Here is a 16,557-nt window from a genome sequence, read left to right as displayed (position 1 = left end):
ACTATGATGGCTCGTAAAGAACATGCTTTTCTTCAAACTCAGTTCCACGGTTAAGCTGCCCCTTCAGCCTTGCTCTTACTGTTCTCTTTCTACTACTCCAGGTGAGAAAGCAGAAGCAGAGAGACTGACACCCTTACCTATCACATCACAGACATACCTGTTTTGGTGTTCTTACAGTCGAGATAGAATTCAGAGCCCTGAAACCTTGGGGAAATAAAAATTTCTTATTTAAATCTCCATCAGGGGCACCTGGGTGGCTCAATCAGTTAAGTGTCAGACTCTTGTTTTCGGCTCAAGTCATGATCTCGGGGTTCATGGGGTCCACCCCACGCTGTCAGCACAGAGCCTGCTTGGGATTCTCTTTCTCTCCCTCTCTCTGCCTCTCTCCTGCTTGCACACATGCTCTCTCTCAAAATAAATAAACTTAAAAGAAAATAAATCATCATACAAGCACATTATAAATATTTATTAAAAGCTCCCAAGGGCTGCCTGGGTGGCTCAGTCAGTTAAGCAGCTGACTTCAGCTCAGGTCATGATCTTGTGGTCCGTGAGTTTGAGCCCCGCGTCGGGCTCTGTGCTGACAGCTCAGAGCCTGGAGCCTGTTTCAGATTCTGTGTCTCCCTCTCTCTGGTCCTCCCCCATTCATGCTCTGTCTCTCTCTGTCTCAAAAATAAAAAAAAGTTAAAAAATAAATAAATAAAAGCTCCCAAGACCCCTCTCAGCTGTTGTCCAATTTCTTTGCTCCCTTTTATAACAAAGTTACATAGAGTGCCTCCACTTCCTCTCCTCTTTCTTTCTTGAACTCCCTGAAAACAGCAGTTTCCACCAATCTCCTGAAAGCATTCTTGTCAATGCCACCAGTGACCTTGTTTTACTAAGCCTAATGGCTCCTGTTCAACTGTCACCTTATCAGAGAGCTGCTCCTCACTGTCACTCATTTATTTTTGAGAGAGAGAGAGAGAGAAAGAGAGAGGGAGACAGAGTATGAGTGGGGGAGGGGCTGAGAGAGAAGGAGACGCAGAATCTGAAGCAGGTTCCAGCCTCTGAACTGCGGGGCTCAAACTCATGGGTTGAGAGATCATGACCTGAGCCATAAGTTGGACGCTTAACTGAGCCACGCAGGTGCCCTGATTGAATAAAATATTTTTTTAAAACATTGTGGGAATTTCTTTTTTTTTAAGTTTATTTATTTGTTTTGAGAGAGAGAGAAAGAGAGAGAGAGAGAGAGGGTGTGTGAGCAGGGGAGGGACAGAGAGAGGGGGAGAGAGAGAGAATCTTAAGCAGTCTCCTCACTGTCAGTGAGGACCCTGAAGCGGGGCTTGACCTCCCAGTTTGTGAGATCATGACCTGAGCCAAAATCAAGAGTTGGACACTTAACCAACTGAACCACCCAGGTGCCTCCCAACATTGTGGGAATTTCTACCTCACTTGTAATTTTGTTTATCTCTTTATCCAGTTCTTAGCAAAGTATCCAGGGAGGTGGATTTCAATAAATGTATGTTGGATAGAATGAAATTCTAATGAAAAGGAACATAGCACTCTGTAGAATAACTAGCTTTCAGCATAATGACGTTCATGCAGCAGTCATTTGCTGATGAATCTTCAATTATCTGGAACAGTTTCTCGATAGGAAGACTGAGCCACGCCATTTCTAGCTATGGTTTGCAAGTGGCCACTCTCATAATTCTAGTGGTGTGGGTACTCTTCCTGTCTCTTCATTTAAAATTTGTGTGTTTGTTCTGCCCAGATGAGTCACAGAGGATCACTGTAAGGAACAGATAGGAATAGATAATGTGTTTTCTCTTTTTGGCTTCTGCTTCCTGACAGCTACTTGGATTAAACTTGATTTTAGTCCCATGGTACTAGCCCTTGGGATTACTGTGTTTGCTTTCTCTCTCTCTCTCTTTCTTTTTAATGTTTATTGATTTATTTTGAGAGAGAGAGCAGGGGAGGGGCAGAGAGTGAGGGAGTCACAGAATCTGAAACAGGCTCCAGGCCCTGAGCTGCTTGCACGGAGCCCAACGCAGGGCTCGAACTCACAAATGCGAGATCCTGACCTGAGCCGAAGTCGGACGCTTAATGGGCTAAGCCATCCAGGCATCCCTGCTTTCTCTTTCTAGGGTGCTGAATTGCTATTTCCATTTTATAAAACTTATTATGTATATGCTTTTTATTGAAAGCCATTGTTAATTGCTTTTGAAGAGTGGCAGGAAATAATTTCCTCTTGTTTTGTTGTATGTTGCTTTATTTCCTTGGTGCTAGTTCATGATGGCAGTCACTTTGGGGATTTGAATTTAACTGGGGAGGGGGTAGAGTGAGTTCCCTGCTATATTGTGGTCTATTTTTTTGGTGCCGACTCTCTTGTTTGTTCTGGTACTCCTGGAAAGCTTTGTTTCCTAGCATAGAGTTTCCTGGAATTCCTGGATCATACCAGATTGAAGTCCTTAATAGAATATGCCATTACTTGCTGAAATCTAGAGTTGGCCTCACCACTCCAGACTCCCAATGTGGGATAGGAAACTGAATGGAAGAAACAAAACTTTGCTTTTTCTCTAGAGTTATTTATTTTCCTATTAAAACTATCTTTCTAGGAGTTTCTATTTCTTTCATTCAATTTCATTTTGTTTCTGTAATTTTTTGCTTCTTCCTACTGCTTGCTCTGAAGCTTCTAAGCAGTAGCTACATCTATTGTGATGCTAGGGATGTGCATTGTGGAGCCACATTGCCTGAATTTGAAATCTGGCTCTCCAGTTTACTGGTTGTATGACCTTTTTTAAATTACTTAACCTCAGAAAGGTACATATATAGCATCAATAGAATAGAAATCTATAAATGGGAGTAATAGTGTGTACCTCATAGGGTTGTGATAAGGATGAAATGAGTTCATACATACTGAGTACTTTCTGGCACCTACTTTTCAGTCTATGTTATTGATGGCTTTTATTGTCATTGCTTATTTAACTGTGGGTAGTACTTGCAACTAAGTGCTGGTGGCCAAACTAGCAAACTTTTTCTGGCAAATCATTACTTTGACTGGATTAGCCAGAGTAACTAACTTACAAGGATGAGGCTAAGACCTTGAAAGGTCTCAGGTATCTTGGGCAAGACTTTTATCAGTAATTTCTTATTTTCCTTTAAATCTTACCTTAAGTTTCATAATCTACCTTTAAGATGTCTCCCCTTTCTTTGTAATAAGTTTGTCTTCTTTTCTATGTGCTTTTTGACCATTTTGCCAAATTCTGAGACTAGAATGTACTCACAGCCCTCTTGTCAAGATAATAAAGAGTAGTGTTAATATTTATATCTTGCTCTGCTGTGAATGATTTCCATTCTGGGAGTTCCATGAGGTCTTCAAGCCACTTCAGACCCTTTAATTATTTGATTATCTAAACATGGTACTTTCTTGCTCAAATAAAATCATTAGCATAGAAAAATTTTAAAAATCTTCAAGCACCACACCAATCTTGTATGGATATTTGGGGGAAGCTCCCATTTGTAGGGGAACAAACACATACATTTGGCATGTGGAGAAAGTAAGGAAGGGAGAGGGAAGAGGTGGTGTGAGCAAGTGTGTTCTTTTTGTGAATTTTTGTGTCAGATAAGCTTTAGAGGTCTTGGGCTACTTGATCGTTGTCAATCTTTCCATTAAGACAAAACTTAGAAGGTTGGGTTTCTCTGGTTTCTTGTGCATTATCTCTTCTCTTAAATTTTCTCTCTACTTAAAATCTTGCAGGACATTTAAGATACATGATGGGTTTGCTCCATGGGAAAAAGTTTATGAGGTTAGACTCTTGACCTGGTTAGGAAATAAACCAAAAAATAAGATTTTAGGTATCTGCCAGTCCCAAAGTATTGTGACTTCCTATTTCCTGGGGTTGGTAATAGAAATCTTTAAGGGAAGTAGAATCTGTTCATTTCTTATTTTGTTCGGGGTGAATAGTTTGGAACCATTCCCTCTGTGTGGGTCTCCAAATATTTTCAGTATTTAGCTGAGTCAGGTAGTTCCATGCAGTCTTCCCTATGGGCATATACCGCAGTTAACTATGCACAGAATAGACCAGAAGGCTTGTAGGAGTTGAGGCAGGTTCTTGGCTTATTGAGAAGAGATTCATTATCATTGTGGATGGAGACAAGAAAGCTGTTCCTCATTCCTGGTGTTTAACTGCTGACCTCTGACCATCACAATACTCTCCCTGACGCCCTCAAGCTGGCCTTGTTGTTTGTTGGGGGGAATGAGGCGTGTCAGAAAACTTTTAGTCTTGTCAGTGGATACTGTTGTAGTTCTTCCCTTTCCGGTTTTATGGCACTGGCTCTCAAAAGGCAGGACGGCGAGAACAAGTGATCCTCTCAGTATATTTGTCCCAGATCCTTCATATCTGCCATAATCACCTTAAGTGAGGTAGTCACCCTCCAACCCCAAATAAATTTTCCTCCAAACAGATATCTTATCTATTACAAAGACAGGGTTTTCTAAGATCTTTCTCCTGCTTAAAAGGCTACACAGCATACTCTAGGAGCTGTCTGGCACACAGGGAGGGGAATTGCTGGCCAGACTCAACTGGCCTCTTGCATCTCTTGAAGTGAGAATTAATAAACAGAGCTGTATGACCCTTTGAAGGCACATTTGTAACGCATACCTTCTCAATGATGAAAAGACAGCAGTAACCCTAAGCTGATTCTTAGACTACTAAAAAATAAATTAAAATTCAGAAGAAATTAAAAATTTTAATCAGCTATTTTAAAATGCCTTCCATTTTATTATATGATTAACTAAATGGAACTTTGGCTATTTAAGTACACCTAAGTATTAAGACACTTAGTAGTCCAGTTTTAAAGTTTTGGAGATGAGAATATTTGGGGTTCTTTCACTGTACAAAAATGGAAAAGTATCATTTGAGAGTTCATCTTTCATTAAAGTGCACGTTGTTAACTCAGGATAAGCTTAATAAAATTTCAGCACAGGATTTTGTGCACTGCTCCTGCTTGAAGGAGACTTTGGGACTGTTTAAGGAATTATCTGTCCACATCTATGAAACCTCAAAGCAGGTTCTTAAATGAAAATTGAGCCACAAAGTGGGACTCTATTGTCTAGTCTTTGAGCCCTTATCTAAGGCATACCTTTTGCTTAAAGAGAAATTTGAAGATAATATGAGAATCATTATGAGAACAATCTTTAATGGAAAAAAAAAAAAAAGACCAAGAAAAATATCAGTTTGAGAAGGAGGATATTGAAGACCATAAAAGGCAGAAGTTCAAAATGGTTTTGAAAGCTTTTTACCTAAAAAGTTCATCTGTGATAAGTCAGTAGCAATATCTAACATATCTTGAACACCTTGAGTAATGATCCAGTTCCTGCACTAAGTGTTGGGGATTCTCAAATGGGTAAGACAAGGGGCACCTGGGTGGCTCGGTCGGTTAAGCATCTGATTTCGGCTCAGGTCATGATCTTAGTCTGTCAGTTCGAGCCCCGTATCAGGCTCTGTGCTGACAGCTCAGAACCTGCTTCAGATTCTGTGTCTCCCTCTCTCTCTGCCCCTCCCCTGCTCATGCTTTGTCTCTCTCTGTCTCAAAATAAATAAAAACATTAAAAAAAAATTTAGATGGGTAAGACAGGATCCTAGAACTTAAGAGGGTGTCATTATGTTGTGGGGGAAACAGATAAACAACCACTAGAATGAAGCCTTCATTCGGAATCATGAGAGGTATGTGTTTCAAGTATGGGGACACACAGGAGAGGGACTATCAGCATGTTATTCCTGCAAGGGACATCCTGATTTTTCCATCTTGAGCTAGAAAACCAGAGTTAAGCATCTGGTTAATAGCATATGTGTATAATGTGGTAACAGTTACTTGTGCTTGTAGAACACATTATGCTTTTCAGAATGTGATTGTAGACATTGTGTTTTGAGGTCCCTCTACCCTGTGAACTAAATTATGTAAATGTATGGATAAAGAAGTGGTAACAGAGACGATAAGCAGCTTGAGTAAGAGTAAATGGCTACTGAGTGGTCCCATCCCTCCTAACTTAGAAGCCTGTTTTCAGAAAGGAAACAACCCTCTGGCAAAAGAAACAGCCCTTCACTTCTCAAAGCCTGTTTGGTAGTACACTAGCTATCTGGGATGTTATCTGTATTATGTAAAAGAAGGTTCCATTTTGGAATAAGTTAAATTCCTTCTCATTCTTTAGCTCTGAGCTCATAGGTCACTTCTTCAGGGGAGACTTCCCTGGGCTCTGGACTCCCCCTGCTATGCATTCTCATAGAACCCTGCACTTCCCAAATTAGCACACAGCCCAGTTTGTAATTTGTAAAAGGAACCAGGTCTCTTTTGTTTTCCAGTATATGCTCAGCATTTAGTATCTAACATGTAGTAGTCACTGAAGAAGTGTATGCAGAAGGAATGTCTTAATTTAAGATTTGTGTGTTATTTTCCTTTTTTTAGAATACCCAACATGCGAACAGCTTACCTGTGCCAGTGGAGCCTGCTATAACAGCAGTCAGAAATGTGATGGGAGAATTGACTGCCGAGACTCTTCTGATGAAAGCAATTGCAGTGAGTAATGTATGCAAGATGTGCAATGGTGTGCACAGTCATTTATGCTGGCCAATTCCACAGTCTCTTCCCGAATTTGTGTTCGGTGAATTCATGTTGGTAGCCTGAAGTCAGTATTTGGAAGTGGGAGTATTTGCACCATGGAAATTGGCAAACACTACGAGTCAGGACCTTTTTGTTCCTGGAGAATTGGTTGTTAAACATTTACCAGCATGCTGCTGCATAATAAAAATCTCTTTTTAAACTTGAGACAGAATCTTCCTGTGAAATTAAATGGCTACAGTGGAATTGAACTTCTCTTTCTTCTTGCCCTCGTTAACTTTGTGTCACAGCTCAGGAATGTTCACAACACGAGTTCCAGTGTGACATTGGGGTGTGCATCCCTCGTATCTATGTCTGTGACCATTACCCTGATTGCGAAGACGGCGGTGATGAACGTTCTTGTGGTACGGTGATTTCCTTATGCTGGGTCAGGTTGCTAGGAGTGTTGCTGTAGTTATTTTCTGACGAATGTACCACTCTTTTCAAACAAAAGGGTCACTATGTCTGATGGCAGATGGAGCCAGAAGATCACTTAGGCCTCATGGCATGAGTTTCAGCAGTGTAGTTAGACCTGGACTCTTTTATCTTCTAAGGATCTGTGTAGAGTTGAAGGATTGCTGATGGACAGTGTGCATTTTTCCCCCTTAGGCTACAAGGGTACAAGGTGTATTGTATCACTAGGCTCTCAAATTACCCATACCTCAGTAATGGGTCTGATAACCTTGATAGTTGAACACTTCGAAGGGAGAGGAAGTTCCCTTATAGCAGTGGTCCTAGCTCTCCTCTTTACTTTGAAATTCTTACCACATTGATATTGAAGGGACAGGAAAGTTTCAGTGTGGTGCAGGTGGCTTTTGTTGCCTCCACTTTTTAACTCTGTCCCTACTTTTTATTTTCCTTTTAATTGCCTATGAGGCACATCACCTCTCATGGTTGCCAACTGTGGACTAATTTTTTTTATGTAATTTTTTTAACATTTATTTATTTTTGAGAGAGAGAGAGAGAGAGAGAGAGAGAGGAGAGAGAGAGAGAGAGAGAGAGAGTGCGAGCAGGGAAGGGGAAGAGAGAGAAGGAGACACAGAATCTGAAGCAGGCTCCAAGATTTGAGCTGTCAGCACAGAGCCTGATGCAGGACTCGAACTCATGGATTGTGAGATCATGACCTGAGCCGAAGTTGGACACTAACTGACTGAACCACCCAGGCACTCTCACTCTGGACTCATTTTATTGGAATATGTAGTTTGAAGTCTCTGTGAGAGAGTTTTACTGATTTCACAAAATGAGGTGGCACCTTTTTGTGGTCATTTATGTACTAGAATGTTGTGATTTTTGTAACCACACTCATTTTGATTGATTGGCACCTATGCCTTGCTAAATTATTTTCAGTATCATCCTAACTTTAAACATTTTTTTTTGATGTTTATTCATTTTTGAGACACAGAGAGCATGAGTGGAGGAGGGGCAGGGAGAGAAGGAGACACAGAATCCGAAGCAGGCTCTAGGCTCCAAGCTGTTCAGCACAGAGCCAGACGTGGGGCTCGAACCCACAAACTGTGAGATCATGACCTGAGCCGAAGTCGGACGGTTAACCAACTGAGCCACCAGGCGCCCCATCACCCTAACTTTTTATGAGCCATGCCTGACTTCCTTTCTGGCCCCTGGGCTTATTTCAGTGACTGTATTAAAGGGAATGTGACAACACAGAATGGGTGACTCAGAATCATTTGGTCTTAGATAGCAATTTCGGTGCTTGTGATAAAGTAAGGGCATGCTGGACGTTGACCTGTCTGTAGCACTTTTATCAATCTGCATTCTTTGTTCTGTGTCAACCTATAGCATACTGCCTTGTAATTTTGAGAGACAGACTGGCATCTGAGTTCACATCCTTGACCCAAAGATGCTGTTATGTTTTCTCCCCTTCTTTTTTCCACTCTTCCCCCTGTTCTTTCCTGGTTGTTTTTGTTTTGTTTTGTTTTGTTTTGTTTTGTTTTGTTTTGTTTTGAGATACTTTAGAGACTAAATTGACATAGTCAGTTTCGTTTCAGTTTAGGCAGTGAGTTGAACTTCTTGATTTTTCCCAAGTGATTTGTGTCTTTGGAGTGCAACTGCTGTTTTCTTCCAGCCTACGAGACCTGCAGAGGCAACCAGTTCACTTGCCCCAATGGCTACTGCATTAGTCAAAATATGGTTTGTGATGGAGAGGATGACTGCAGAGATAATGGAGATGAAAATGGATGTGGTAAGGAGAAGAGATTCTTATTGGAAAGCATTTTCTTAAAGTGTTTTCCAGAACTTGTATTCCTACTCTCCTTGTTAGAAATTATCTGTGATAAGCAAGTCTCAGGATTGCCTGCATTTTAAGTAATTTAGTGGGTGGGGAAGAAGGAGGTGACTCCCCTGGCTTTTCTTAAAAAGACCCTGGCCCCAATTATAGAATAAATTATGATTTCTTCCCTGTCATCATTAAAGCAGAATAGGTGGGACAGTCTGTCCCTCTTCTTTAATATATGCTGACTTTTTTCTGTTTTCAAATTCGGATTTTCAACCACATAAGTCACTGACATCCAGTGGTAGAAGATAGGCAACGTGTGAGAGAAAGAGTTAGGGATTGGTAGTTGCAGGAGACTCTGCTACCCAGGGAATTGTTTCAAGATTCTTTGAGAAGGAAATTGACAATGATATTCACCGCCTTCACCAGCAGTACCTCCAACAGTTCAGAAGTTACTAACGCCCACAGCATAAAGCAAGTCCTGTACTGTTCCAGCCCCTGATATAGTTAAGAGTGATGCTTGGGGAAGATCCATTGGTTTCAGTGTTCCAGGCAGCAGTCTTCCTGCAGTTTAGTTGTAGTTTTTCTTACATTGATGACATTTCACTAATGAAAAAGAACAACCAAAAAAAGGACAGACAAAAACAAAATAAAAACTCAGGAAACTTGCTATTACCTTGATAACCCTAGTTCTATAATTCAGGATTTTAAATTAACTGCATTTTCTTCTAGGGGTTATTAATCTAGTTTGTTGATAATTCAGGTCCATGTGTCTTCTTACTCTTATAATCTGGCTGCCCACCTTAGAACAGAACTTGAATAATTCCATTTGCCACTTCTCATCTCAGTAAACGCCCAGTAGTACAGTTAGAAATACTAGTTTACTAAGAATACTTGTGGACTTCTCTTGTCCACCTGGTCTATATTCTCTATATTGATAAAAAGAGTTGGCTCCCTCTCCATGTGGCCTGTGTCTCTTTTATTCCACCCCTTGCAGAAAGCAGTACTCATCGTATTCGTGAATGTTACCCAGACGAATGGGCTTGTCCAGAGTCTGGAAAATGCATCCCAGTTTTAAAGGTTTGTGATGGGACTTTAGATTGTCCAGGAGGAGAAGATGAAACCAATATTACCAAAGGACGATTTGTGGTGAGTATGGAAATTTATCTGGGTAGTTTTCAGATAAAGACTGTTTTTGAGAGAGAGCACACATGAGTCGGGGAGGGAGAGGATGACAGAGGATCCAAAGTAGGGTCTGTGCTAACAGCAGAGAGTCCGATGTGGGGCTTGAACTCACGAACCACGAGATCATGACCTGAGCCAAAGTAGGAAGCTTAACCCACTGAGCCACCCAGGCACCCCTCAGATAAAGAGGTTTCTGTTTTTCTATAATAGATTGCCAAATACAGAGAGTATTGGTGTTTGCATAACTATCCTAAAACTTACTGGATTAAACCAAGTAATATTTATTTCTCGTGGTCCTTTGGGTTGGCTAGGAAGTTTTGTGGCCTAGACCGGCTCATTGACACATCAAAGATGTTAAAATGAAAACCCAGTCTAGTCTTTTTCCACATGGTGATAGAAAAGGCAAACCCTAGCAAATGAGCTCTTTTAAACCTCTTTTTAGGTCATGTTTGCTAAATTTGTTATTGGCCAAAGCAGGTCATCTGGCCAAGCTTAGATTCAATGGATTGATGAAACAAACTCCATCTCTTAATGGGAGGAGCTTCAAAATATTTGTGGTGTTTTTTCTTTCACCCAAGCAGAATGGTTTTAATGGCAATTTGATGATTCTAAGGTGTTCTGGAGATTTTATTCTCTGGCTTATACTTATGGAGAAGTCTTATCTGGCTATATTGGAAAAAAAAAAAAGAACCTTCTGGTTTCTGGGATATATACCTTACTTTAGTTTTTCTTTTTTCCTATCTATCTATGTATCTATGTATCTATGTATCTATCTATCTATCTATCTATCTATCTATCTATCTATCTACTGAGTGAGTGGAGGAGGGAGAGACAGAGAGAAAGAGAGAGAGGGAGAGGATACACACAAAATTCGAAGCAGGCTGACAGCTCAGAGCCTGATGCGGGGCTCAAACCCATGAACCATGAGATCATGACCTTAGCCAAAATGCTTAACCTGAGTCAGACTCTTAACTGATTGAGCCACCCAGGCACCCCAGTTTTTTCTTTTTTTTCTAAATGGTTGTAGAATATCCCCCCACCGTCAATCCATCAACTGTATGGACAATTGAGTGTCCTATATGGGAATACAATTTATGACCTGTAGTCTATAAATTATCTAGTAGTTGTTTAGAAGTAGCCATGGTTAACATGTTTCATGTTGCCAATCCAGTCACTTGGGAATTCTTGACTTTTTCTACTATGTAAACAAAAAGATAGGCTTATGAGTTGATTTTTCCATAAACCGCCTTTAAGATGACTTGACTTGCATGTAGTTATAACTTTAAAAGGATTTATTTTTAGTGTACAAAATCCTTTGTATACACTATCTTAGCTCTTAAAAAAATAAAGGATTTATTTTTTAAAAATAGGATTGAGCTTTTATTGCATAAAATTGCAGGAAGGCTTGAATGGTAATAATTTCTGTGTCTCTACTACATGCTTAATTAACTTTTAGGTTGATAAAGGAAGCTTTTACTTTATAGGTAAATCAGTCTTGTCCAGAGTTCACTATTTATTTAACAAAGTGTTTTTCTCTGTTTAGATGTGACTTTGTGTTTTATATTGAGCTGTGAGTACCGATGCCACCCGTCACCAAATGGAGGGATATGTCATTGTCCCCTAGGTTTTATCGTTGACCAAAATAACTCCCGCACCTGTGTTGGTAAGTGACAGGTGGGAGTGCCTTGTGTTTCATCACAAGTGCAACGCTGCGACACTGATGTGTTATGTGATCTCTGACATCAAGGTGTTTATGCTTGTGGATAGGAGTGACTATCTTTATAACAAAGACCAACACAGTCCCCATAGAAAACCTGGACAATAGGAAGTTTTAAGTCTGAGAAACTTGTGAAATGCACAAGGCAAAAGAGTGGTTCTTTTGAGTGGGTTGACTAGCTACATGGATACTTGTTCCACAACATAATGAAGGAAGAAATCTTTTCGTGTTTTTTAGTATTTGGAAGCAGGGTTGGTGTGGCCACACTGGTTGTTAATATGGTATTACATGCATGTGGATGTATTACCACATGGCTTCTTCTCACCCCTGGCCTCTTCTCCAGGATGCTCATACCTCTTCAGGACCCAGCAACTAAAGAGTGGTCACGTAACACAGATCATCAGCTCTCTGCTCCACTGGCCACGGTGACCAGTCAGTACCCATGCCATGCTTGTTGTTAATCCTATTGATTTCACCTGTATTTGAAGATTCTGAAACTTGGTTCAAGAGTAGACACGGTCATTTTGCTTCATTTGGCTGGCATTGAAGTAGATGCTGGTGCACCAGATACTTCTCACATCTCTCTTATCTGAATTGTAGCAGTGATTTTTCCCACTTAGGAAATTTTTGAGTGTGATGTGAGCCAGCTTTGCATCCTTCTGAGATTAGGATGGGGTCTGATGATAGGAAAATTACTATGGCCAAGTAACATCAATTTAGTTTTTGTAGGATTTAAACAGTGATTTTTAATGCTCTGATTTCTTTCCTTCTTTCTGATTTTTGATACACAAACAACAACGTATTAGCAGAAAGTGTCCATAGGGGTTTTTTATTTATTTATTTTTAATGTTTATTGTTTATTTTTGGAGAGAGAGAGAGACAGGGTGCAAGCAGGGGACAGGGAGAGAGGGAGACGCAGAATCTGAAGCAGGCTCCAGGCTCTGAGCTTTTAGTACAGAGCTCGATGTGGGGCTTGACCCCATGAACAGTGAGATCATGACCTGAGCCAAAGTCAGATGCTTAACTGACTGAACCACCCAGATGCCCCCAGGTTTTTTTTTTTTTTTTTAACTTTGTTTTTACTGTTGTTGGCAAAAGGGCATCTGGAAGGTAACTGTAATGATTCATTAAAATAAGTTTGGCAGTCATCTATGGATCTCCAAAAGATAGATAATTCAGATTTTTCCTAGGATATTTGTTGTTCTTTTGATATTCCTTCCAAATAGGGGGGTTCTTCAGGGTTTTCTGAATAAAAACAGACATGGCATATGTAAGACATACTTTACAAAGTGCTTCTCCTGAAATAATTTCCAAAATATTAAATAATTTGGCCAAAAATACTGAATTTGGGTAAAGTAATGAAGTGTATTCAGTCTTTAGTCTCAGCTCATGGCTTCCAATTTGGTTATACTATATCAAATATGGTTGATCTTAATAACTGTTCACAGCCAGAAAAAATTAATGCCACAAATTAACTCGGTTTACAATTTAACTTGAAACTTTTGAGAAAGTCTATTCTTCAGTGTTATTGAGAACCATAATGGACTCACTTATATGTCATATGCCAAAGAAAATAAGATTTTTATATCCGCTAAGCAATCCAATTAAGGTGGTCCTTGTGGTGTTCAAAGGAGGCAATTTTAGGTTCTTAATGTTGGGACCATGCCCCAAAGTTTGCCCATGATTGATTGTTCCCCTGAAGTAACAGTATAGTTACTTGGTTGAATATAAGACAGTCACAAGACAAGACATGCGTATAAGATAGACGTGCTTACACAAATCACTTCAAGAGATTCTGAAGACTCAGAGACAACTCAAAATTATTTAAGGAAGCCCCTAAATTTCTTTTTTTTTTAAATTTTTTTTTTCAACGTTTATTTATTTTTGGGACAGAGAGAGACAGAGCATAAACGGGGGAGGGGCAGAGAGAGAGGGAGACACAGAATCGGAAACAGGCTCCAGGCTCTGAGCATCAGCCCAGAGCCTGACGCGGGGCTCGAACTCACGGACCGCGAGATCGTGACCTGGCTGAAGTCGGATGCTTAACCGACTGCACCACCCAGGCGCCCCAAGGAAGCCCCTAAATTTCTAATCATTGAAAATATTCTATAAAAAAGATGATGATCTGCAACGGGCATTAAATGAAATCAGGACACTTTTTGTGTTTTATTATTACAATCATCATCATCACCACCACCATCATCAGATTGGGGATGCAGTCAAGTAATTAAAAAATACCGGTCACTTGAGTGTTCTCAACTGTTAGGTGGTTTTCTGAGCCCCTGCTTGTGCTGCTGGCTTCATTGTGAAGGCAGCGTCCCCTTTTCCTCAGAGTGCTGTTCATCTGTGGGTGCGAGGCTGCTCCTTTTGTCTTTGGCAAATGTCAGGGTCTACCCCCCTACCCCCGCCCCACCCGCCACTTATTGCCACCCACCTGCCAATTCGATTTCTAGTCTTTTTAGTTCTCTAGGCATTTCTCCTTTCTCTTAGTAGAGAAAGGAATTCCAATAGAAATACCAGAAGCCACATTCTCAGTATTCCATCAGCTTCTCTCTTTTTTTTCTCTCACTCCCCGAAGAGGGGACTGAGGCGGCTGCTGAGCTGCGTTGCATTTGGAACTTGATAGGCCGTGAAGTCTATTCAGTAAAAGTGATTGCTCTTTCAGAATCCTTGGCTTAGTTTTGTGACGCCCTACAACCGTTCTTAGACATTGTTTTTTTTGTATATGTGCTGCCGAAGCGAGCACAGACATTGTTTTTTTTGCATCCTAGAGTCTAGATAGCACATTTCCAACACTTTTCCCCCCAGTATCTAAGTCTATGATGAGCTTTGGGTTCTATTTTCAAGTGTCTAGGGCTACTTGTCAGAGGTCTGGGCCACTTTGTTTTGGAGTCTGAAATAAATGAAAACTGTCATAATGAGTTTTTTAAAAATACATTTAACCTATTAGTGAATGTAATACAGAAAATGCTAATGTTCTGCTGTGGCATAAGATAATTTCAGGGTTTCTAAAACTCACCTAGTTCCTAGCACACTGGAAGTCGTTGATCTAATACTACGGCACTAGTTTCAACTTACATGATGAACATCTTTTTTTTAATCCCTGCAGTGTGTGCCTGGGACTTTAGTACAGATGACTTCATTTGGAGATAAACTCAAAAGTCTGCAGTTGGGGGCCTTTGTGATTGTTAGGTCCCGTGCCACCTGTAGAGACCTTTTCTTGATCTCTGTTTTTCAAAGATGTGTTCTTTGAAGCTGGGTTAACATTTATTTCACAGACTGTGTTTTGCTCTCTTTGTAAAGAGAACACATAGTTTTGATACGTGACATTACGAAACCAGTTACACTTGTTTCAGCAGGGCTTTAGGAAAAGTCTTTTGGTTTTGCTCTTTCAAGCATTTCAACTCAATAAACACTCTCTGTATGACTGTGACCCTGCATGGCTGGCTCATTACAGAGGCTTCAGGTGTTGGAAACCTGTGCAATATCTTATCATCTTAGAAATGGCTCCCCAGTGAATGCCTCAGTGGTAATCAAGGATAAAATTGAATAATCCTGACAAGTAATCCTTGTGGACTTCTACCCATTCATCTGCCCCTGGTAGTCTTGACCTGGCTGTGGAGCCTCCGAGGGCGTGCTGAAGCAGTTTACCAGGGTTATTGTTTCTGATTGACAGGACATGCTGTTTGTTGACGGAATGACATCATGGTATGGAGTTAGGGCAGGGAGGTCATTCAGCATGGTGGGATTTCAGGACAACCTGATGGATCAGAGGGTGTCCAAGGGGGTCTAAGCTAAAAAGGGGTTTTTGAATTATTTTCAAAGCAGTATCTGTTGGTATGAGGTGACAAAGAATAAAAGGAAAGAAAAATAGGTAAAGGTAATGGCGTGGGAGGTGGCATTATAAAGCAGTGTGTTAGGGTTTTTAGGACAGTTTGCACTACTTTTCTATTCTCATGAAAAGCCTCAAGTCTACTTAATTTTCTTATTTTCACTTTGGCTGATGACGTGTAGTAATTATCCTTCATTTTTCTCCATAATGTAGACTGTAATCTTATTCATTCATTAAAAGTGACAGTGATTTTATACACTCATTCAACCTTTAAAGTACTCGTAGCCCAGGTGATAGGAAGGGCATTTGCACCCGAGAATTCTTAGTTATGACTTCTTCACCTTTGGTTTTCTTCTGTTTGACATCAGAACTCCTGTTCCCGGGGTGACTGCAGGCCCCTTAAGACATATTCTCATCGGTCTTGCATTCAAAATGAGGTCATGACATTCTGGGAATTTGAGGGCGAATATCCTGTACTTTCATTTCTACTGAGGTGAAGCCTCAGGTGGTGCTTTCTCAGGGCTGAGGTGAGGGCACACAAGAGATAAGTCATGAAAGGCCTTTATTTATACATACATGCCTTTTACCTTGTCATGTCCAAATTGGATTAATGTTTTCCTTTGGTTAGTCACAGTCCTTGGAAAGGGCCATGTAGGCCCATGTTGTTGTAGTTGATCTTGAGGGAAAACTGGAAACTTCGGCTTGATCCCAGCGCTTTCTTGAGCTTTGTAGTTGGGGAGTTGTGAGATAGAGGGCCACGCAGCAAGTATAGTAGAACCTAATTCACAACTGTGACATTTGTTGCAAATGTAATCGGGTCCTAGAAATGTGGAGAATTCTAGACCCTAGGGTACAATGCTTTCAGAAATTATAATTTACTGAGAACCTGTTGGTATAGGATGTGATAGTCTTTCTCCAGGTGAAGAGAGCAGGGTGAAAGAGACTGAAGAGTGGATGTGA

General features: G+C 40.6%; 1 protein-coding gene across 1 annotated transcript in view; it reads left to right on the top strand.

Moving 5' to 3' along the window:
• Window positions 1–5,695: 5,695 nt before the first annotated feature.
• The window catches only part of LRP2 (LDL receptor related protein 2), a 138,455-nt gene continuing 127,593 nt past the window's right edge, over window positions 5,696–16,557 (top strand). Inside the window, exons 1-5 of the mRNA XM_030323741.1 lie at window positions 5,696–5,702; window positions 6,442–6,552; window positions 6,885–6,998; window positions 8,717–8,833; window positions 9,861–10,012. Coding sequence (XP_030179601.1) covers window positions 5,696–5,702; window positions 6,442–6,552; window positions 6,885–6,998; window positions 8,717–8,833; window positions 9,861–10,012 — 501 coding nt within the window. The remainder of the gene's footprint in view (window positions 5,703–6,441; window positions 6,553–6,884; window positions 6,999–8,716; window positions 8,834–9,860; window positions 10,013–16,557) is intronic.

The sequence above is a fragment of the Lynx canadensis genome, chromosome C1 (genome assembly GCF_007474595.2).
Source record: "Lynx canadensis isolate LIC74 chromosome C1, mLynCan4.pri.v2, whole genome shotgun sequence".
Lineage (NCBI taxonomy): Eukaryota > Metazoa > Chordata > Mammalia > Carnivora > Felidae > Lynx > Lynx canadensis.
This window is presented reverse-complemented; position numbering and strand designations above follow the sequence as displayed.